The sequence below is a fragment of the Xiphophorus hellerii genome, chromosome 20 (genome assembly GCF_003331165.1).
Source record: "Xiphophorus hellerii strain 12219 chromosome 20, Xiphophorus_hellerii-4.1, whole genome shotgun sequence".
NCBI lineage: Eukaryota > Metazoa > Chordata > Actinopteri > Cyprinodontiformes > Poeciliidae > Xiphophorus > Xiphophorus hellerii.
Genome location: NC_045691.1, coordinates 19,344,599 through 19,368,804, shown reverse-complemented (window position 1 = coordinate 19,368,804; position 24,206 = coordinate 19,344,599). Strand labels below are relative to the sequence as shown.

The following is a 24,206-nucleotide window of genomic DNA, read 5'->3' as shown; positions in this document are numbered from 1 at the left end:
AAGTCCAGAAATGTAACTTCAATCGGAGGAGCTGCTGGAGCCAAGGCTCTGACTGAAATAAAAATAATACAGAAATAATATCTCCTCTGACAAGCAAGCAAGAAAGAAACAACAATTCTTTTTGTTTGTTTTAGCAACATATTTATTTTTCAAAAATAAATGACATCAGAGTTTAACACCCTAAGAAAAGGGAAAGAAAAAATAAAGAAAGAAACAAAAATGGGAAGAAAGGAAGAAAGCAAACAAGAAAGAAAACAAAGAAGTAAGCAAAATTTTTGTAGTTTTACAACACATTTATTTTTCAAAGAATGACATGAGTTTATATCCTAAGAAACAAAGAGAGATAGAATGAGAGGAAGAGAGAAAGAAAGAAGGAAAAAAGAAATAAGAAAAAGAAACTAATAAAACAGGAAACTAACAAAGAAATCACACAAGGAAGAATGAGAAGAAAGAAGGAGGGAACGAGGAAAGGAAATTAAGAAAAGAGGGAATAGCTACTTACTACTGTATATATTCTCTATGATGTTATAAAAACCCTGGAATACTTTAATACATTTTAATTTTAGGATTTTCCAAACATTGAAACCAAACACGCCACATCTGCACTGAACGCCTTCCGTCTCCATCATCCATCTTTCCTGTCCAACCAAAGTGATTCAAGAGTTTTATTTTATACATTTGTTCTTCTTTCCAGAGGCCCTCAGTCACTTTTAACACAATTATGTAAGTTGTAATCATAATGAGAAACTTTCAAGAAGCCAGAAACCGGGTCAACCATTTACACAAACTACTTGAAACAGTAAGCATAAACACACCAGGCTGACTGTAGCAAATCATGTCTTGTTTTTATTCGTCCTGCAAAGTTTGCTGTCCCATTTATTTGAATGAAACCAGATTTAACATCCCAACAATAGAGGAATATGTAAATATAAAAGCAATTGTTGAAGGAGCTTGTTTAATTTTTCAGCATTGAACCGAGCTTTGATTAAAGCCGTTTGATCAAAATCACATAAAACAAATTGTTCTACTTTTGCAATGAATCTCAGTGTTTTGGGGAGGAAGGTGGAGAACCAAAACTTTGTCTTTAATTCCCATGGAGAGAAATTAATGCTGAAAAGGATTCATGATCATTCATCTTTGTTTTGCAGCACTTTCCTAATCCAGAACTGTAAACAACCTAATTGAAATAAGATATTAAATAGTTTCCAAAACTTAGCATTAATCCGTCTATCTATCTTTCCATCTTTCCAGGATAGCTTTCCCAAACCAGACACCCTCCAGCCCATGACTACACCTTGAATCCCTTCCTTCTGATTTAATTAAGTATTTAGTTTTCTTTGACAAAAGTCCAAATCAGAACCCTGAGTCTTGACTTCACAACATTTTCTCACTTAACTTGGAAAAGTTTTCCAAGAACTCTTTTGTACATTTAAATGCGTTCTTGTAATCACAAGGATGCTGGAGAATAAAATCTGTCAGTTTGGGGTCAGAGTGCCGACAACCAACCTTTTGATTAAAATAATGTATAAATTAAGGAAAATTAAACCCCAGATCATGCTGCTGACATTGTGAGTATGGCGTTCTCTTGGTAGCATTCAGTGTTGTTTTTGTTCCACACTTATCCTTTGAACCTACAGTTAAAGCTTGGTTTCATTTGGCCATAATGGAAAATGTGCTATTTGTTCATGTTTTCTTGATCAATTAAAAGTAAAACAAAATGTCAAAAATAAGCTGAATGTCCTATTTTTGAGGGAGCCTGTACACTATTTAGTTCCAGGTAAATGTAATTGTTTTACGAGTCAATACCTGTGTAAGTACAGTGGAGGTTTTATAGCAGAGTAAAATATTACACAAGATGTAACAATAGAAGAATAAGAAGGCCAAGTTAAACTTTGACCATACAATAGAGGGTGACGGAGACAAAAAATTAAAATTTTCCTTAAGAGACTCACTGAGGTTTGGCTTCTTACGCACATCTTCATCTGTTGAAACCTGCTCTGCTTCACCTGACATTATTTAAAGCAGGAAGAAAATTTCAACTTTTATGCTTTCACACACAAAGTTTCAAGAAGTGCTAAAAAGATAAACAGCTGCAAAACACACGCGGATGAAAACAAACATGTCATTTGATGGCAAACAACCAGAGAACAATAAACAAAAACTTGGACACGGACTTAACCTGAGGAACCGTGGGAACAAAATCTAATGAGAAAACAACAGCACTCGGGGAATCTCTGGAGAATATTAATGGTTAAAGCATTGCAGGTGTGCTGAATATAAATAAAAACCTGTTGCGACAGCAAAACAGGAAGTAGAACAGGAAAAACTCCAAGAGCATAGACCAGGAAGTAATATTCACAGAGAAAAAACTAACAAAACATGAGGCAGATGCAATAAAATATAACAGAATATACATTTTTACTCACTTTTGAAATGTATATCTACTGAGTTGGACACAACTGTACATTTATTAGGTCATGAAACAGATTTTGGTTTAGAAACTTTTTAAAAGAAACGGCTGCAAACAACAATTCCTCCAGTTTTAGTTTTCCCAACTGAATAACAAATACTTGTGATCCTTACAGCTGCTCCAATTTAAAATTTCCACTCATTATTAAGTAGCAATTTAATTCTACATGAATAACTATAAAGTAAATATGCCATTGTAAATAAACTTTAAATTAAAAAAAATATTTTAATGATTATTTCAGGACCCAGTCCATGTTTTTATTTTTATTATAATCCACATTAGAGGCTCAAAAGCCCAACTTTGAGTAACACTGCCTCTCAGGACAAAACATGACAAAAATCACTTCAATTTTTGTTCAAGCAGAAACAAACAAACTTTATCCTAAACCACAGAAAGTGTTTATTGACAGACACAGTGACACCAGGCTCCTCGTATTGCACAGCTAAAAATACATGAAGCACAAACTCATGTTGTCACCTGAAACCTGCTGCACTTACATTTTACGACACTTTGCAATGGAGCTATGATGGAAAGAAAAAGATCACAATTAATGTTAGAAAAGCTGAGAGTCTCATCTCTGTAAAGATGCTATAAGTAAATAAACAGACATGCAGAGCGCTTTAATCCTGGACAGAAACAACCATACATTCTCTCTGTGTTCACCTTAATCCGTCAGTTTCTGATTAAAATCACATCTATGCAAACTTTAACTCTGGCAAAACAAGCACCTGGGGCTCACACAGGACAAATAGTTATTCAAACACACAATCAGATCTAAGGTCAACTTAAAAATTTGTGAACCCAGCATGAATATTTTGGACTGGAGCTGGAGTACCCAGAGAGAACTCAGGCATGCACAGGGAGAACAGGGACCACAGGTGAGATTTGAATCCAGCTTCTTCTCGCTGCAAGGCAACAATGTTGCTTTATTGTGCTTTCCTTCTGTGATTCAATTATTGTTATCACAATATGAAACATCAGACAAATTTATGTTAAGTTAAAAAGTTTCTTTGAATCTCTGTCTTTGATTTACAACTGCAGGGAACAAATATAGTCCGTTTTCTGCTAAATAAAGGTGATTTTCTTTATATTTAATTAAAGATAAAATGTAATTTCCAGTCTCTCCCTGTTGGCGAGTCAAAGATAAATTGAAGTCGTCTGACTTTGTTTTGCTATTTTTCCACTTCAACAAATTTCGTCCTCACATTGTTTGATCCCATGTTCTCCTTTAGTTCCCCTGTTGGTGTCATGCATGTGCACAGAAACGCTTGTCTGGAAATTATTGTACTTGATGCTCATGTTGACAACGAAAAATATTTTAAAAATAATTTATGAGATTCATAAAATCTTAAAAAGATGAAATAATTTGCCTACGAAAAATATTGTTTCTCATAATATGTTAACACTTCTCGGTTTTGTGTTAGAAGCAGAAAGCATCTTTCTAACTATTACAGAAATATTATTTCCCATCTTCCAATCTGGTCATTGTGATGGTCGGCAGCATTATTTGAAAACTGCTGGAGCTGCACTTCAATCAGCATCATGATGTTTGAGCTCTAAAAATGATGAGAGCTCTGCACATTTCACATTCTAGCCCCACATTAGTGTTACATAAGCAGCTGTAGGGTTGATTATGATTAGGGCTTAATAACATGCAAATACTGATGGATGCAATTGTTATTATTACCAAGTCATAGAAAATAATGATACTGTCGTCACAAAAACCACAAATCAGGAACTCTCTCCAGTCGCGTTTAAGTTCTTACTCCTGAGAGGGTTTACGAAAACGTTAATCTGGGAACGACGCTGCAAACTTTGTCTCATCCTGCTGGATCAACGTCAACCAGAAAAGGTTTACTCGTAAACCACACAAGGAAATTATCAGGAGGTCATGCAATAATATCAACAATGTTATAATGGGGTATGTGGGCTGAAAAGACGAGGTTTTTCTTTTAAAGTCCTTGTTAGATTTTTGTAACGCCACACTTTATTTTGCACAACAAATGTCTACAACCTGACTATTTGTGTCCCTAATTCAGCAAATTACAGCTGCTGTAGTTTCTGATCCAGACTGTTCGGCTTTTTCCTGCAACACACACCTTGAACTTTTCCACATTGTGTCGCTTTGAAACCACAAAGTTCAGTTACACAAAGTAGCGCATAAGCATGAAGTGAAATAAAAATGAATCATGTGTTTTTAGACAACATTTAAGAACAAACTTCACCATGAAGAACGAGAAAGACAGCAATCGGGTTAGAAAATAATATTCCAAGATCCACAGCTCAGGCGGGAGAATGCATTGGTCATGCGCTCCTTTAGAGAGAGGAGTAAGAAGAACGTGTTTGTAAAATAAAGTCATAATAATTCTCGTTTAGTAGTTGGTTTAATGTCAGCGACAAAAAACATGTGGAAGAAGGACAAAAGTTAACCTAAATGCAAAATGAAGCTTCCCATTATCCTGAACACACCATCCCAGCAGTGAAACATGGTGGTGGCAGCGTCATAATGTGGGGAAGCTACAGAACAGCAGATTAGAGTTGATAGAGCTAAAGCATGAAAAGGTCGTTCTGCAATAATTGACTCGGGTCCAGAAAATTAGAAACAAAGCGTTATTTTCCTTCCACTTTTCAATGTATTAGCCTGTCACATAAAATCTGAACAAAACATATTAACGTTTTGGGCATAATTTATGTGAAAACATTCAAGTGGTGTGAAATCCTTTGGAGGTGAAAGGAGTCTGTTTCCATATATTCTGTCTGGTTTGGTTTCAGTTAAGTATCAGTGACTAATAAAGAGCTCAGAGACGAACGATGAAGCAACGTTACATTAGTAGCTGTTGCTCCACCTCCTCTCCTCTCAGTAAGCTAAGCTAGCTCTAGATATTCAAGTTTGGATGCTGCTTGCTTTTGCATATTTTATTTATGTTAAATCATATTTATTCTTTACTTTTTCGTGGATCCTTTGATGTTCAAGTAATGCACAACAGATAACTTTTTAATGGCTTTCATGCAACATGCATGAAGTCTAAACTTCTCTTGTTTCTGAATGAATTTCACCTCAGAGGACCTCAGTTATAAATTTAGAGTTGGATTCATGTCTGACTTGTTTAAATGGGAATCTGATTTAGCAGAACAACCATCACAAAAGTGTGAGATATTCAACTTGATGCTATTTAATTAGAGTGAATGTGTGTCTGTATTTACTCCATCACACACTGGAAATAATGACTTGGTTCTTACTGGTGAACTCGATGAATCAGAGCTGGGAGTCAAACTGGTGATGTGTGGTGACTCAGGGAAACTAATTCAATGAAAGTCCAACAAGTCTGCATCTGGTGGCGTTTCTCTTATAAATAGTAACAGTATGAGTTATCAGCGAAAAACGAAAACAATCTCAGATTGCTGGAAGAGAAGGGAACATCTAGAAAGTTACAACACAGCAGGAGTTTTACGGAGATAACAAACTCATTTGCTTGAAGAAAAATGCGCACAAGTTCTTGATTCTAGGATTGCTTTCTTCAAAAACGCAACAAGCTCATCAAGCAGACCTGCGAACATTTCAATCCCAGAGATGTCCTGTTCAACTCAGAGGTGAAAAAGCGCTGGGCCGTTTTCATTTTCACCTCTCACATGTGGCGCTCGCTGGGTCCGCACAGAGAGACGGAGCTCTGTAATCTCCCCCCATGAACAACTGGAACAACAGAGGATTTAACGCTCAGAGCCGGAGAAAGACGATTGTCTACGTGTGCGCATGTTTTCAGCTGTCTGCGCCCCGTTGGAGTATTAAAGCATTTGGTAAATCACTTTCTGTGCAGAATGGCGCTCAAATAGGCCATAACATGAGATAAAAGTAAGCATGCAATGTATAAAATATCCCTTTGTTTGCAAATGTTTTCACTGAATCTTGAGATTATTATTTTGCTGGGGGTGTTTAAATCCACTTTTTTTTTAGGCGGGGTGTATTTGCCGACAGTGACTCACCGCATCCTAGATTTAGTGATTAGAAGATATTTATCAAAAAAAAAAAAGCTGCAGCTCAGACGTGGAAGTGCGGACTTTTTCTGCTGTAGTTCGTAAAACTGAATTAATCCATAACTTTAATCTGACTGTCATTATTTTTGGTATTCTTCTAGAGTCGTGGAAACGTCGCACTAAACGCCTTCTTTCTGTCGTGCTCTAGACAAGTTTTATGTTGCTGGACTGAGGCTGCAGACCTCTGATCTGATCTCAGCAAGTAGAGAGTTAGAGAAGAATCAAGTGGAGGAGCTGCAGAAATCCACAACTCAGGTAGGAAAATCTGTTGACAGAACAACCAACAGTCATGCACAGGTCTCTCTAGTGCTTACTTTTATCTCATATTATGGCCTATTTGAGCGCCATTCTGCACAGAAAGTGATTTACAACAGATTGAAGCATCTGGTTCGCTGACACCCAAATGAACATTAGACATTATCCCCTTGGTGGAACATGGTGGTGTCAGCATCATGCTGTGGGGATTCTTTTCTTTCAGGAAAGTTGTTTGAAGAATCACTCTGGTTTAAAACAATAAAATCTTTCACTTAAATATGGAGACATCTAGTTATAACTTGGCAAAATATGAAAAATAAAATGCATATGTAAAAATGAATAAGAACAAAATGTTTTACATTTCAGTGTAAAACAGTATATCATTAGTCTTCTCATTTTATTTTAAATTACATTATTTCAGCAGTTTTCTGAATCAATTTTATGATTTATCAGTTTGACATCAAACTGGTTTAAAAGTTATGGATTTTTTTAAAAATGCATATGGAGAAAGAATCACAGTTTTTCCTGAATGTAAGCTTGCTTTCAGGACGCCTTGTTTTCCTCAAGAAAATGAAAGTCAAACTCATCAAAGTTTGTTTTTCCCAATTGGATTCTCTTCGAGGTACAAGCTGAGATCTGATTTCGAAGGAAAATTGCTTCACAACTTCCTGACAGTAGAAAGGCTTCTCTCCAGGAGGCGGACATGTTGTGATGCAATCGGCCAGAAGCAGGATTTCAAATCAGCGGCAGCAGGGAGAGCAAAGCGAGCGCGAATATCCAGAGCAGAAAAGACCAAAGAGAAAGAGAAGTTCAGGTCAATTTGAAGTAGACTAAACTGTGAACCTGAACCGAGTCTGCCCGAGAAAAGAAAACATCTGTACAACATGTGGAGAAACTGTGGCTGAAGGAAGTCAGAGAAGAACAGAAAAACGGAAGAAGAGAGAAACGGAGACATCCGTTTGTATGAAATGCAGAAAAAATGCCTCAATAGACCAAATCATAGAGATCTCAGCCACGTTTGGCAGGATTCTCCTTATCAAAACAAATCTAAAAATAGAAATGACCCAAAGGTTTAAAGGCCCAACGATTAATCACAAATAAGAAAAGCATCTTGTGATGATTTTCAGACTTTTCAAGGGATAATGACAATTTTTTTCTTTATTTTATCACATTCCTGCAGGATTTTATACATTTGAAGAACAATTTTTTAAAAACTCTTAATTTCTATGATTTTTAGAGCAATTTGTCTACAAGGACACAAGCTGAGCTATTAAATTTAAATATGTTCTGTTAAAAATAATGCAACACAATCTATTTTTGTTATAGTATATGGACTTAAACAGTTAGGCTTTTAAAACTTAACCCTAAACATTTTAACATGCACTTCAAAAACACTTGTTTTTGTTATTTTGATGAGGTAAATTAATTAAACATGTTCTAAATAGGATTAAAGTTAATTAAAAGATTCAAGCTTTGAGAGAAGAAATGTAATTGTTAGCCTTTTTTTAGTATTTATTTCGAGCACCGCTTCCCCTCCACTTTTGACCTAATTGTTATGAAATCCGAATATGTTTTCTGATGTAGCTGAAAATAACTGTACTTTAAATACACCCTGTCAGATTAAATAGTCCTTCTTGGTCATTTTACATCTTGTGATTCGCAGCTCACAGACGTCCGGAGGTTTACAGAATCAAACTAAGCAGTAAAATATTTCGTTTCTCCTCCCACATGATGTCAAATTAGAGCTAACGCCGTTCACGATGATGGAGGGGAGAAGCATGAACAGCTTCAGTCTCTCATTTTTTGTTTTGTAACTCAATTTAGAGCAGTGAAGCTGCTCTGTGAACCCAGAAAGTAACTGTTTCTGTACAAAACGAGACTTTTTGCTCTTAGAATGAGCAAGTGAATGGATTAAATATTCATAAACTGTGACAGGTGAATGGATTGGACTTATTTTTACTCAAATAACTTGAGTCCATCTCCAGAGACTGAGATAGTTTTAGCATCGATTCATTTACGTACCTCTACTTCTGACAAAGCAGCAGCCGCATTGGCTGAGAAGTTTTCTGAACAGATGCTGACACCCGCAGCCTCGCTGGTGGTGACCCCCTCTCATGGTGATCCGCTCGCGCTGCTCCACTCGACACCATCAGAAGCAGACACCAAACACGAGCCCGCAGACACACACACACTCTATTCCCACGGTGATCCCACGCGGACATGAGAGGAAAAGTGTGCAGAGAGCTTTCCACTCATATTCCAAATGTGACGAGGGGAAAAATTGCTGAAAAATAACGGCAGTCTCATCCCATGGTACAACAAAGGCAGAGAGATGCTCCTGACTTTGGATCAGAACCGTCTCTGTGTGGTGAGACAGATCATGAGTGGGGCAGAGAGTGAGAGAGGGAGCGACGGAGAGGCAGGAAAGAGGAGGAGGAGCTGCGATGGGAGACAAGCTGCCAGCATCTGGTCCCAAACCCCTCCTCTCTGCCTTTATTTACTCCATTTTTATATTCAGAGAAAGAATAAGCAATTAGTTATAATTAATTAACTACTAATAAATAAATAATTTCAGATTTTCAAATGAAAATCCAAAAACTGTGGCATACACATGCATTTTAGAAGCACATTGCTCATCTAGAAACTGAAATATTCTCCTTAAAATCAGTCAGATTGGATGAATTACAGCTCTGGAAAAATATAAGAGACCACTTAAAATGATCAGTTTCCCTGATTTGACTTTTTATAGGTAAATGTTTGAGTAAAATGAACATTGTTCTTTTATTCTATAAACTACTGACAACATGTCTCTGAAATTACAAGCAAACATTTTGTATTTATCTACAGGAAATGAGAAATGGTCAAAACAACTAAAAAGATGCAGTTTAGCTTCATCCGTTTTCCCACTAACTTTTTTATTGTCTTTGTTTGACCTTATGAGGCTGTTTTAATGAGCTGTTTTTAACAGCATTAAAAACAGTGTCTTTAATGCTGTTGTATGTCTTGATCTTATTATTTAACACAGAAATGATTGTTTTTGTATGTAAAAAATGAAATATTTGAAAATCCTGAACTCGTATGATTTCTGTTTAATTTTCCAATACAGAACATTGAATTATCTTGTGTATGATTGACGATACAAACAAACTTATCCTGCAGAAACCTTGAGGTGTCGCCGTGGATCCCAACCTCAGTTTCAAAAAAATCGCCTGAAGTGTGAAACTAAATCGACCTACTGGCACTTTTGAAATGCCAGAAGAGAGATCTTCCAGTCAAACGCGGACACAGAAATACTGTCTCCTATTATTAATAATGATTTCATTATTAAAAATAAGAGATTACTGCACTGATCCAAAATGTTCCCACTTCCTGTTGAAACCACCAGTGAACTCAGCTGATGGGGAAAGTGAACCACTGTGTCACTCTGACTTCAATGTGCTCGTTATGATAATGCCGTGAATTTCCACTGAGGTCGTTTGATAAACTATCCTTTAATATACTGAACTGTGGTGCTGTGATTGTTGTTGGGATCTCAGTGAGAGAGAATGCTGCCTTTCCTTCAGGGTAGAGATGGATGAGATAGAGCAGCAGCACAAATACCAGGAAGTTCACTGGGACAGGAAACTGGGCTGAGCCACAGGGTTCAGTTCTCTGCAGAAACGACCGATGACGAATCTGAAGCCTGTGGAAGATTCAGTTCTTCAGGGTATAAAATAAATATTTCATAAGTCTTTGGCTATTTTTCTGTATTTTAGTCTCTTGGATGGACCCTTGGTGCTTCAAAAGAAAAAATGGAGACATTTAGTCCTCAATAGTGGAAAGAAACATGGTTACTTCAGGGTTTACATCACCCAATGCATAATTATTTTTTTTTTATTAAATAAGCATTTTAGATCAAGAGAGATGCAGCATGTCTTTAAAGTAAAAAAAAAAAAAAGATACTTTTGTGCCTGTACATGTATAATAAACATGCACAGTAGTGCCTCATTAGGAAGTGGAAGCATTGAAATGCCACAAATGAAAATCTGGAGCAGTGGAGCATTTATGTTCAATTCCCTTTCCTTTCACACTCTCACATAAAATCCAGCTCCACCAGACGCCTGTTTCCTTTTCCTCTTTGACTATTCTGCAAGCACGTGTGATCCTTCCTCACAGGGGGAACAGCATCACAAGCCAAGCAAACCAAAATACAACCAGCTGCAGAAGAATGAGCTCAGCAGGAACACAAACACGGCTATTTCAGGCACGTAGAAGAAAAAAGTGTGAAAACAAAATGGATTGTGAAAACAATTTATGATAATAACCATATTATAAGGTCGTAGTCTGAATGTTGCAGATGTTCACTGACACTGTTACTGAGTGGCTGAGTAGCTGCAGCTGAAGTCACAAAAAAAACATAAATCAAACTCTCAAGATCGCAATCAAACCAACAGAACATTTTGTTGGCTTTGCCCCTGAACAAGCCCCTTCTTCACCCCACACCCTCTTAAATAACCCACAGAGAACCAAAATCACACACACTCTCCTCTGAACAAAGACCGTTCCGCAAAACACAAGACTTTTATATTTAAAAGTTACTCGAAGCTCCAGATGTGCAGCAGTAAAAGTATTGTTAATGACAACATTTTTAAACTCCAAAATATTGGAGTTTTTTTGTGTAGTTTATTCTGTGCATGTGTACCTCAAAACCATTGAAATAACTCTTCAAAGGGTTCATAAATATCAAGTCACATCCTAAAAAATATCTGGCCATTGTTTAATTGTCAGGTTCAGCTTCAATCACTGAATACATTTAAAATTTTGAATTAGAGCTGAATAAATGGAGTGGAAATCCATTTAAAAACAGAAGAATAAACGATGACAACTTCACCGTCATCACACAGCGAATGCATAGAAAATGACTTAAAATGCTAACAAGCAACATAAATCTAACTCCCTGATGGCTGCCCAGGCCCATGACCATGCCGCCCTGGGCTGAGAGTCATAACTCTTCTATTAAGACCACCACTGCTGCTGAAGAAAACCAAATGTTATAAAGACTCGTACTGCTGACTCTGAAGCAGGAACGTTTCATCTAGAAGCCAAGCGTTCACCATCTGAGCACCGCTGCTTAAACTCGCCACAAGCAGGATTAGATTTAAACATATTTATGCACAAACTCAAACAAAGCTAAACATGGAAAAAGTCTGCAAAGAACAAAGTAAAAGCTGTCGCTTCCATCTGCACATGTAAACACACAGCTCTGCTCTCTGACAGACAGAGAACGACTGATCACAGCCACATGCAAACAACCCGGTTATCTTTCAGCAAACTCTGCCGACATCATGATCCGTTCCTGCTAAAGCGCAACGATCTCTCCACAATGCAGGACTGCTGCATGTGCATGCCTTCTGCCGTGAGCAAACACAGGCTTTATAAGTCTGTAATTAATCATCAAGGCGGTGCAACATGAGACCCTTGCTTCTGGTCACTCAGTGTGTTTTGGTGCAGATCAGAGACCTTTTCAGCGAATGTTAGCACTGTGAGCACAGCTCCTCTTCACGGGGAACCGAAGAGCTGCAGGCAACAGAAATCCAACTGCTCTAAACCCTTCAGCACAGGAGTGTCAAACTCATTTTCGTTTTGGGCCAAATCAAAAATCTGAATGTTCTTAAAGGGCCAGTTGTGCCTAAATATGTTGATAAACCCCATTAAACTGTTAAAATATTAATAAATAGCTGTTTGTTTCAGCATTCAATATGTGTTTCTTAAAATTAATTAATTGTTGATCAGTCCCTCCAGGATTTTGTGATTGTTTTTGTATTTTTTGCAATCAAAATCACATATTTTGTGGTATTAATTTAGGAATATTTGTAAGGAATTTTGTGCTGATGTACAATGTCAAATGTGAATTTTAGCTACTCGTCGTGTCAGTCACATACTATAACATGACATCAAGTAGGCAGCAGTCACATAAACTCAATGTTTTTGACCAATTTTGAGAAAAATTTGCAGCAAAATCAAAAGGAAAATGTGGGGATTTGTTGATTTTGTGTGAATTTTGCAAATTTGTGAAAAACTTGAGACTTATTGATGTAATTTGGAGTCTAGAGGGCCATGTAAAAAGCTACGGTGGGCCAGATTTGGCCCCCGGGCCTTTAGTTTGACATCTGTGCTTTTAGTACTTCTGGTCTAGTTTCTGGAGGAAACATCTTAGTGCACTTGAAATAAGACAAAACTCCCTTACAAGTAACTTTTCAGCAAAATCCAGCAGTTTGTTTTAAGTCAATAAATCCTTAATATTGATGAAAAACTATTAGTTAAAATAGCAGTCCTTTCATCAATATTAAGCAAAAGGTGGCTCTGCAAGCTATTGACTCATTGAAAATTATTATTTGTAAGCAAAGATTGTTCTCTTACTTTGTGTTGATCTATCACATAAAATCCCAATAAAGTAAATCAATGTTTGTGGTTGTAATTTCACAAAATGTAGAAACATTCAAGCACTTTGGATATGTTACTGTACCTTTAAATCCTGCAGCCATGCTGGACATCTTAGCACAGACGAGCTGAGTCCTGCTGTCCTGACGGTCCTCATCGGACGGAAAACTGTTCCTGCTGGTTTCTGAGACCTGATCCACAAAACAGAAAACCGAGTGAGCGCGTCAGGAAGACAGGAGAAAGACAACGTAATTTATAGAAAATGTAGCATGGGATAAAGTGTGGTATATTCAGTAGAAAAGATGATTACATATTTGTCACAGCTTCACCTCTCTTTTTGCTTGCCTGTCAAATAAAGTTGTCTCTTATCTTATCTGAGGAATTTCTCCAAGGGGCAAAAAAGATAAATGAACGCTGCGCAACATGAACTCAGACAAAGAAAAAGTGAACTTATTTTATGTTTGAGGTTTAATTGATTAGGAGAAGTTGGGGGAAAGGCACATTTTTTTTATTTTAATCTTCTTTATATTGATTGATTCAAACAGATGAAAGGTTTCTCTATTTATAAAATCTGATTCAAATCAGAAATATTTACAAATAAATGTATCAATGAATATAAGGTACAACTGATTTTAAACTGATCTGACAGAGAACAGCTTAAATAAATTTGCTTTATACACTCTTACGTTTTGAGATCTTATGAAATATCTTCCTCTATTGCATCTAAAAGAAATTCTGCATTAATTTAAGCTTATTGATTATTAAGAGCAGCTCCACTGTTACTTTAACAACCTTAATACTTTAGAAAAGTTGGTGCCGCAGACCAAACACTTACTTTTCCAGGACCATCAGTCTTCCCCTGCACTTTTGCCAAAGTCTTCATTTTGCTTTTTCCACTTGAATCTTCCTCTTATGTGTTCATATCTCATCAGATACGGATTTTATTTTGAAAAGGATTCCAGAAAAACGTCTGCATCATCCTGTCTAAAATCCAGCAAACAGAAGATAATTCCCTTCCTCCGTCAGTTCTTTCTTTCTCCTTTGGTTTGCAGAAGACAGTAAGCCGAACGCAGACGCCTCTGGTCGATGTCTGGTGATCAGTCAACCCGGGCAGGTCTGGTCCCGTCCCACAGATCTTTGTTCACTCTGTGAAAAACATTCTTGGGAATAAACATAAAGTGCCTTGTCAAAGTATTCACAAACCAGAATTTTTCAGTTTTCATTTTTTGTCATGTTGAAACAACAAACTTTGACATATTTTATTGAGACTTTTTTTTGCCGTTGACCAACACAAAGTGATGCATAGCTGTGAAGTGGAAGGATAGGAGGCTTGGCTTTGGTTTTATTTTTAGAAATGAAATCTACATCAATGCTTAGCAGAAACATTTCTCCGTGTCTATTTGGAGTCTGACTCGACCAGCTCTGCACTTCTAGAGACGACAATGTTTTTGCCAAACAGCTCGAATTCAGTCAGATTGGATGGAAAATATCTGCAAACATCCATTTTTCAAGTCTTACCACAGATTCTCCTTCAGATTTAAGTTTGGACTTTGAGCCATTTTACCACATAAATATACTTTGATCTAAACTTACAATTCAAAGAGCTTCCCCCCCCCCCCTCTATTAAATACAGTCTGTACACAGCAACAAAACCAGCTAATTAAAAAATAATGCTTTTCAAGTTTTACAGTCACCTATTGACAAAATTGTGTTAGAAATTATAATTTTCTTCTCTTTTTTTAGGAACAATGAGAAATATCAAATGATTATTTTAAAAAAGGAAAATGGCACCAAACTACAACTAAAAACATTAAATAAAATCACTGGACAAAAATGTAACATCACTTAGTGCTATCCCTAAATTAAATCCCATGGAGGTATTGCAGAAGAAAACAAATCAGAAAATATACTAAAATGAGCAGATTTTATGTAATTTTTGTATTTATAAAAACTTAATCTTTACATTTTTAAACACTTTAGTTTAAATAATCTGAGCTCTACCAGATTATTTTTTCTTACCTCCTCAGATTATGCACACATTGCATTTAGCATTTAGAGCAAAGAGTTTAATTTTAGTTTATCTTATATCTATCTTATAAGAACAATTTTTCACCAAGTGTCCACATGTTGGTCAGGACTTTTTGTCTCTTTCATTCTTTCTTCCATAAAGGCTCAATTTGTAGATTTCAAGAGTAGAAAATGTTCTTTTAGGTGATGCTCCCCGGATTTCTACGACTTACAAAGGAATGCACAAATGACCTTTGCAACAATCTTAGCGCTTAAATTGAGTCAGATGTAAAAATTAATGCAACGTTAACCACATAAAAAATACGGCAAACTTGGCTGAAATCCTTTTAAATGGGTAATATAACACAATAAATATAGAGAATTTTTATTGGAACTGATCATATTTTTTTTTCAGTAACAAAAAGAGGCTAATTCACATTATTGGGATCTTATTATCATCACTAAAGTCTAATTAGAGACTAATTTAGCTCTGAAATGGTAAATCTCAGTGCTGATTTCCTGCTGCACGTTGATCACACCTGATTGGATTTAACTGTCTTATCAATTAATTACATTCCGCTTCATAAGCAGCTTACACTTCTTTTACTGCAGTACATTTCAATTAATTACCTGATTGTTGGGAGATTGCTTAATTCTACCAATTTTGAACAGATAAAGGATAACAATATTATTCTTATTAATAAAAGAACGTTACTAGACGACATGTAAGATTTTATTTCTCACAAGCTGGACTGTTTGCAATTATTCCTCATCATTTATTGTGTCACTCCTATGCCCCTTTACAGGTTGAATTGTATTTAAATTAATCGTATCTTCTGAGAATGAAAACAAGACAACAGAACGGCACAAAGAATGTGCAAAGATATAAGTTTCCAGCGTGAAAGCATTAAGGAAGCAAAAAATGAAATTGGTCTGAGAGCCAAGTAATCCTCTGTCCTGAAAGCTGTTTTAAAAGGGATGAGCTAAGCGCATAAGGGAGCGGTGTCTCCGCTAGGACTCGGTGAAGTCTTCTCCTCCTAGCTTTCCATCAGAGTTTGCAGATGGATAATCTTCATCTGTTTGCAGAAACTGGAGGAAACTCTGACAGCTGCGCTGGAGTAACTCTGGGAGAAATCAGGAGATATTTAGAGGAAATGACAGAGGAGTGACCCTGGATTGCAACGACTCCCAGCTGAGCCGCTGCCCTTCATTGGTGAGTTTACAGACTTTACCAATATTCAAACTGCAGTAGACACTGCGGTTTTATTTCTTTTCGTTCTCTAAATCGTGTAAAAACACATTAACACACACTACCATCCTTAAAACATTTACAATAGATATTCATCATAGTATGTGTGAAGCATGCTCTGCAATGTGTTTAAAAGCCTCTAAAGAAAGTTTTAATTTGGTTTAATAACATTTTTATGCTTTGAGCAGAGTCAGACCCTTAGCTTGGCGGCTCCACACGTGAACTTTTCCTCATTTGACCCTCCTCAGTTCGGCGGCGTATTTTTACTGCTGATCCACTTACTCCCCAGTAAAAGCACACTGATCTGATGGCGTTACGTTTGTGACTCACAGCAACGTACGAGTCATAATCCCTGACTCTTCCTGCTCCTTCCCAGCCTGTCAACAAGAAAACTATTGACTCTGTTTTCCAATCAAGCAGATCTAAAATCTGATCCAGAGTGCATCGAAACACAGTAGCCTCTTTTCCACATTTTGTCACATTATAACCACAAACTTCAAAGCATTTTATTGGGAATTAAGATGCATGACAATTAGGAGGAATACAGCCGCCAGTCTTTTAGGGTTTGCCTCTCGCAGCTTCACACATGACTGGAAATTTTGCAGTCGTCTTTACAAAATAGCTGAAACCTCAATCAGATTGGATGAAGACGGTCTGTGAACATTATGCTCCATTCTAACCTATGGATATGATTTGATCTAAACCATTGCATTACAGCTCTACCTGTATGTTTGTAGTGTTCGTAGTGTGAACCTCTGCCCCAGTCTCCAGTCTGTTGCATCTTCCAGTCAGCATAATCCATGAGTTGGGATATTTGAAAAACATTTGCAAAATTTAAAGTATTCAAATTGATCAACATAGTGAAGTTACAGATAGCTCTACTTCTTTATAAAGTTAAAAATATACAATTACCAGAAATAATTTAAACATTATTAAAGACTAAGGAGAAAATTTATACGTTATGGTGGGAATCACGGTTTAAAGAACTACTAGAAAAATCTTTTGTCTCAGTAAGTCGAGTCAAACTATGGAATAATTTGAATATTGAACTTAGACAATGTCCAAACATAAAACTGCTAAAATGATCATAACGTATGATCATTTTACAGGTTTACAGTCGTGCCATAATGAGTAGAGCTCTATGGGGTGTTCAGAGTTTGGGAAATTATTTAGTAACACAGCTTTAAGTCTGCTGTGTGTGTTCCTTGTCTTCATGATGTCAAGTCAAGTTTATTTGAATAACACATTTCAGGAACAAGGCAGTTCAAAGTGCTTCACATCATAAAAACAAAATAACTAATCATGAAACAAGAAAAAAACATACATTTTCTCAAATAACTTCTTCAAAATCATCAAGCAAATACAGATCAGATGTGTTCATCAATGTTACACTTACCACCAATCAAAAGCTTCTTTAGCCTTTGATTAACTTTAAGTGTTATGGAGTTTTCTGGAAGTTTGTTCCAGATTGGTGGTGCAGCTGAATGCTATTTCTCCTCGTTTGGTTCTGGTTCTGAGGATGAAGAGCAGACCAGAACCAGAAGACCTGCGTGGTCTGGAAGGTTGATACAACAAAAAGTCTTTAATATATTTTGGTGCTAAAACATTCACTGATTTATAAGTATTTTAAATTCTCTGAGCTACAGGAAGCCAGTTCTTTTTGCTGATTTGACTATCTTTGTTTTGTTTTTATTTTTTATTGCTTAGATGTGACCAAACAAGTTGGAGTGACTCCCATTCCAGTGGTTCCGTTGGACGATGGCCGCTGAAGCAGAGGACCCCCACCTGGGCTCAGGTCCGGATGACGACGACGACGCACCAGGACCGGACTCGGACTCCGACAGCATCCTGTCCGATGACTCTGTGCTCCCTGACAGCTCAGTGGAGGCAGCAAACAGCAGCGCAGCCAACACTGTCTATGAGGCGTGCGTCCGCAATGACTCGTCCGCTCTGCAGAAAGTTCTGGAGAGAGGGGTGACCAGGGAGGAGGTGATGGAGCTGGACATTAACGGATGGGTGAGAGTCTAATTTGTGATGATGTTTCAGCTGTTTGAAATCCAGTGCAGTTGCTGATGTTTGATTTCACCAACAGAACGGCCTCATGGTGGCTTGTTGCAAGGGTTTCCTTGACATTGTGCATGGGCTTCACACCTGCCCCTTCATAGACATAAATCATCAGGATAATGAAGGCAACACGGCACTAATGATTGCATCTCAAGGAGGTGAGTGCAATAAAATACAGCAGCAGCAATAAATGACTGACTGAGCAGAGAATAAAGTGATTATTTGGTCTTTGGCTCTCTCCTCTTCTTGCAGGTCATATATTCACAGTGATGTATCTCCTAAACTACTACCCAGGTGTTGACACTGAAATAAGGGACTGCAGAGGATTCACAGCCCTTATCAAAGCTGCTATGACCGGCCGCTGTGACGTCGTAGCTGCCCTTGTTATGGCCGGTATGTAAGGATTAAGGAAAAGATACAGTTTCTGTTTACAAGGATGGGTTGTTTAAGGAGGGTTACATGCAAAATCAATGTTTCTTTTAGCTTTAAATCATGGTATAATGTCATTCCCTCATCAAAAACATACCTGGAGTGTTGCTTTGCTCTCGCAAAGTGCCACCTGTTTGCCCAAAGCTCCTCCTCAGAGCCCATCTCCCACTCAGCTCCTCCAGACTAGCGGCAGCAGCAACTAACAAACACCTGCTGGAACTGACAGTCTGTTGAACTCATCATACGAATTACTTCTCAGTTCAATGCTCCTAACAACGGTAGTTATCGGCATCATGGAGAAGCATTGTGGTGATAATGTACTGAAGGTGGAGTTTCTGAAAGAGCAGGAGGTTCTTAAAGAGACAGAGGCCAGTTTCAAGGCATCAAACTGAAAGGCCAATATCCTTTAACTGTTTGATATATGCAGCATTATTATAACAACTGCAGGTAACATAGTTACTTGATTGTGCTATAAAATGGTAATATGTGCCTAGAAAATGCATAATACGACAACATGAAAAAGATTTTGTGTCTTTATATTTCGCTTCAAAAATGCCAGTATTTCTAATGTTAACTTAAAGTTGATTTTTCAAACAATTTCTGATTTTCTGAACGTCTTTGGGGTTTGTTTAAAGTTTTTATTTTGAGTTATGTCTTTTCTTTATCAGGTACAGTAACTGAATAGAATAAAACAAAAGCAACCAAATTTAAAAGAAAAACGTCTGATTTTCAGAAAGTTAAGATAAATAATGATCGAGAAAGGATCATTACATTATGGAAAGAATTGAAAGGATATTCTGGATGTCTAAACCATTTGGACTTTCATGTATAATGAAGGGAATTAATCAAAGAACAGAAAAAGCAGGGAGAGTGTTGGATAAAAAGAAACGTAGATTCCTCAGCTCCACAGAAGCGTCTCAGTGCGGCTGATGACAGCAGCCATGTTTCATCAGCGCCTATTTAAAGCCGGCTGACTCGGCTCCTGAGTTAATGACTCGGTGACACGTGGCTGCTTTAAGGGATCATTCTGAGGGCATTATCACATGTCTACAGTAATCTCCTGACTGGTCCTCCTGGCAGGCTATAGATTAGGTACTTACTACTTTTTCGCTCACATGTTTTTCAAACTCGCTGCTGTGACTGACCAGATTTCTGGTAAAGATTGCATAAACTTTACTTTGGCATTGAACTGTGATGAACAACATCACAGTGCAGTTAATGGACTTTATGCTACTTCCAACACTAACTAAACTACCAACCAATGAAATTTGACTAAGGAAGTAAGCTGAATGACTAGTCAAGTCAATATTTCTTGTTTAGGACATTTCAGCAGCAAGGCTGTTCAAAGTGCTTTACATCATAAAAACAAAATGCAGACGAAAACCAGAAGATACATTGAAGATATAACAGCAGATCTTTAATGTATTTTGGTGGTAAGTTATTCAGTGATTTATAAATTAACAGAAGTATTTTTAAAGTCTATTTTCTGAGATACAGGGACCCAGTGAAAGGGCTTTAAAACTGGGCTGATGAGCTCTATTTTTCTGGTTTTAGTGAGCAGCAGCATTCTGGATTAGCTGCAGCTGTCTGGATGATTTTTTACGCAGACTTGAGAAGACACTAAAGACTAAAGAGCCAGCTTTTCTTCTTCCTCCTCCTCCTCCTCATCCTCCTCATGTCTTTCTTTCTTTTCAGGGGCTGATGTAAACGCAGTGGACTCCTTCCGGGGAAGGTGCGCTCGTGACTGGGCCCTGAAAACAGGTCGCTATGAGACCTGCCACCGTCTCCGCCGCCTCACCATGCGGCCGAGAGCCGAGCAGTTCTGCGAGAGCTACGTCCCAGAGTGGCCCGACCTCGTGGGCAGAGTGACCAGGGCGACGTCTCAGAAGACGTCTGCAGAGAAGATCACACTGCGGATTAAAAACACATTTGGATTCAGTTTTCCTCGTGACCCCCAGGAGAACGGGGTGATGGACCACATGGTGCGCATGACCACCAGCATCCACAGTCCGCTCGTTGTATCTGGTTGCCACCCTCTGCTGCCCACCAGCCCACCCGAGGTGGGGAAGAGACGGCTCGCGGTGGCGGAGCTGGTGAAGAAACATCCACAGAAGGAACTGGAAGGCAGCTCGGTGTGCCACAGCAACGGCTCGGTGTCGCACATCACCCCCTGCATCCACTCTGCGGAGACAGTGGCCTCAGTGTGCTTCCCTGACACCGAGCGCAGAGGCAGCATCCTGTCGGTGGCCTCCAACAAGATGGCCACCGCCTTCATCCCTCGAAGCATGGCGAGACGCAACAGCGTGTTCCCCTCTGGGTGTATCCCTCAGATCAACGTGAACAAGCCTTCAGACCCAACGCCAAAGAAAGAGAAGAAGAAGAAGAAGAAAGATAAGGGCTGCCTGGAGCCACCTACTTGGAAATACAAGGAGCATAAGGACGAGAAGAAGAAGGAGAAGAAAAACACAGAGAAAGACCAGGAAGGAAAAGGAAACAAAAAGGATAAAGAGAGTAGAAAGACAAAAAATTAATGGAGGAAACAAATAACTCTAAGGCTCTCTAATCTGGATAATAACAATAAGTCATAATTCACGCCCAAACATGTCTGAATTTGATTTTTTTTAGACCATTTAATGCTGCTAAAAGCATTCTAGTGAATGTTTTACTTTATTTCTCTGGGAGTTTGGGAACGTTCAACTTCATGCCCATCTGAAGAAAAACATCTAAAATCAGCCCTGAAGCTCAGGGAGCATTTCTTCCACACAGACATCAGTTTAGAAATGTTTTGGCAAGATTTCGTCTAACCTGAAGCTCTAAAAGTCACAAAAATACCTCAAATGTACAAAATATTTATATTAAATTTTAAACAGCGTAGAAATATTTCAACATAGTTGGTATCAGTGAAAACACCAGAGATGCTTTTTTATAAGATGCAGCACATAAAACCCATATTGAATCATTTATTGACAGATATAGTGCCTATATTATCACCCATTCAATAAAACCAGTAAGTCACAATTCAGGTGTTTGTCTATATTTGTTGCTATTTACAATTCAAGCTCTACATGTGGAAGCTAAATTATTGTTGCTGCGCAGCACAAATGTAAGAGCTGCACAGCAAAAAGACCAATCACAGCCTGACCTTAATAAAAACCACAAAATTCAGATTTTATTAGAATCATATCTGATAGACCAAAACAAAGAGATTAAAACACATGAAATGGGAGAAAAATGACACATAATTTTCACATTTTTGAGCAAGTGACATCTAAAAAGTGTGGCATAAATTTGTTTTAGACCGATAGGCTTAAATTAAATGTTGCCTTCAGGGTGGCCGAAGAATGAGACGATTAAAGCAAATTTATCTGTTAGAATAACCAAGTCAAAAGTAAAAGTAATCATCAGTACATATATTGTGGAGAAACAGGCCAAAAGCCAGAGAGATGGGATATTAAACTAAGGATTAACTCTGAATAATAATAATAATAATTTGTATTTCTAAAATAATGATAAAAAATTCTACCACTTTGTAAGTACAGTTTGATCAACTTTGTGTTGTTTTATCACATAAATCCCCATTAAAATTTGTGTTTGTATTATAGTAAAATGCAGAAAGGTTCAAAGGCCATGAGTACCAGTTTATGCAAAAGAATCACTTTATTATCTTATTATTATTATTTATTATTTTACAGCCTGTGTGGATGAGAAGGAATGTAACGGAGAGTACGTTTAAATCCTCCCGTCTTCTGCAGTTTTCTAATATTGCCAACAACTAATCAATAAGATATGAACAGTTCTCAGTCCATAGGTGCATGGTTTTGAATAAATTTAGAGTTGCAAAGGTTAGTGTGATATTTCTTAGTATTTAAATATATTTAAAATGCAAAATGGAATAAAAGACTTGAATTCTCTTAAGATTTGAAACATGAAACATTCAGAACTTTCTTGTTCAATAAAATTATATAAATACAAATGGTTAATTTAATTTATTACATGATCATTATAAATGATGAATCATCCTTATTCATTTCTACATTCATTTCGTATGACCGAACAGTGAAGTGTTATGATTTGGGGGGGTTTTCACAGCCATAGTTGGCCATTAATTTACCAAAGTATAAAGAAATCAAGCAGCTGAAGAATTTATTAAATACAAATTACTTATGAAACATAAAAGTTTTCATATAAAAATAAATGTTCACACACAAATATCTGCACATAGATAAGCAAAATTCAAGCTTTCATGTTTTAATTTTTACAATCACAATTTTTTTGGTAATTTTTTGATCACGGAGAGCAGTATTAAATTTTAATTTGCCTGTTTCAGCAGAGATAAATAAAAAAATAAAATACTGGGTTTATAACTTAAACAAATTGGTAAGTTTACCAATAAAATTACAAAGAATACTTTTCAGTGTTTCATTGTTGGATTAATCTGTTAAACAGCTAAACAAATAACAACGAATGTGATTGTTGTTAAGCTCAGACGATCAAATCTGTTTTTCACTTTTGGCGATGCTCTTAAAAAGAAGAGCAGCTTTAAATCAAATCCTGCTAAACCTGATTCAACCTAAGGTCAGTCCAGTCTGAACCATCCCACATAACCAAGACAGATCTGATTACTCCTTCACGTTACTGCCTGGATTATTGATTATCAGAGCTTAGTTAGCAAACTAAGTTACTTTAAAACAAAGTTTGAGTCAAATAAATTTCTTTCAGCCTTCTAAGATGCATGATGCATGAGAGTTTTTCTCCAAGAGAGTCCTGAAGACAGTCAATCCCCCTTTCAGCTATAAAGTAGCCATCTCCGTTGTTGATTGCTCTATTCCTCTTTCCTAGTGAATAAACAGTACAGTATGTGCATAGGAGCATTTCCTGAGGGGAGTTTGCAATTTCCTGCATACATTTGACCTACAAATGTGTTTCCTGAAGAGCTGGCTCTAAGATAAATGCTGTCTGAAATGTTGCTAAAACAGAGCAAAACGATGGGAAACCAACAGGAAAGGCTGCAGCAGCAGAATCTATATTTTACTGGACAGATTTACAGATTTAATCTACAAGCAAAACATTTCTGAAAATAATCTCACTTCCTGAATACCTTAAATATATATAGGGAACAGCACTACACCGTTATCACTAAGTACGACCTATTATGTGAGTATAACTGAGTTTCATAAATTGCCAGGTAGAAGCTAATATGTCACAAAAAGAAATGGCCCAAACGGCCTTGAGGCCTCATGTTTTCTCCGGATACAGATAAAGACTGCGCTTCACTGAGCC

The 24,206-nt window shown here is 37.4% G+C and overlaps 2 protein-coding genes across 3 annotated transcripts in view; one reads left to right on the top strand and one right to left on the bottom strand.

Annotated features, from left to right (window-relative positions):
• Positions 1-14,244, bottom strand: part of arhgef25b (Rho guanine nucleotide exchange factor (GEF) 25b) — a 30,192-nt gene extending 15,948 nt beyond the window's left edge. The window contains exons 1-2 of one of the 2 annotated variants that reach the window (XM_032550333.1): positions 14,013-14,244; positions 13,263-13,368 (exon numbers count right to left, since the gene is read on the bottom strand). In XM_032550333.1, coding sequence (XP_032406224.1) covers positions 13,263-13,368; positions 14,013-14,060 — 154 coding nt within the window. In that variant the 5' untranslated portion in view covers positions 14,061-14,244. Of the gene's footprint in view, positions 1-8,779; positions 9,160-13,262; positions 13,369-14,012 lie in introns of those variants that run through there. The other variant, XM_032550334.1, reaches the window with a different exon arrangement.
• Positions 14,245-16,204: 1,960 nt separating this feature from the next.
• On the top strand, positions 16,205-21,944 carry ankrd33ab (ankyrin repeat domain 33Ab). Its single transcript, XM_032550368.1, has 5 exons — positions 16,205-16,397; positions 18,141-18,449; positions 18,526-18,655; positions 18,750-18,890; positions 20,622-21,944. Exons 2-5 carry the CDS (start codon positions 18,192-18,194, stop codon positions 21,455-21,457), a joined length of 1,365 nt encoding a protein of 454 aa, XP_032406259.1. The 5' UTR covers positions 16,205-16,397; positions 18,141-18,191; the 3' UTR covers positions 21,458-21,944.
• Positions 21,945-24,206: the final 2,262 nt, after the last annotated feature.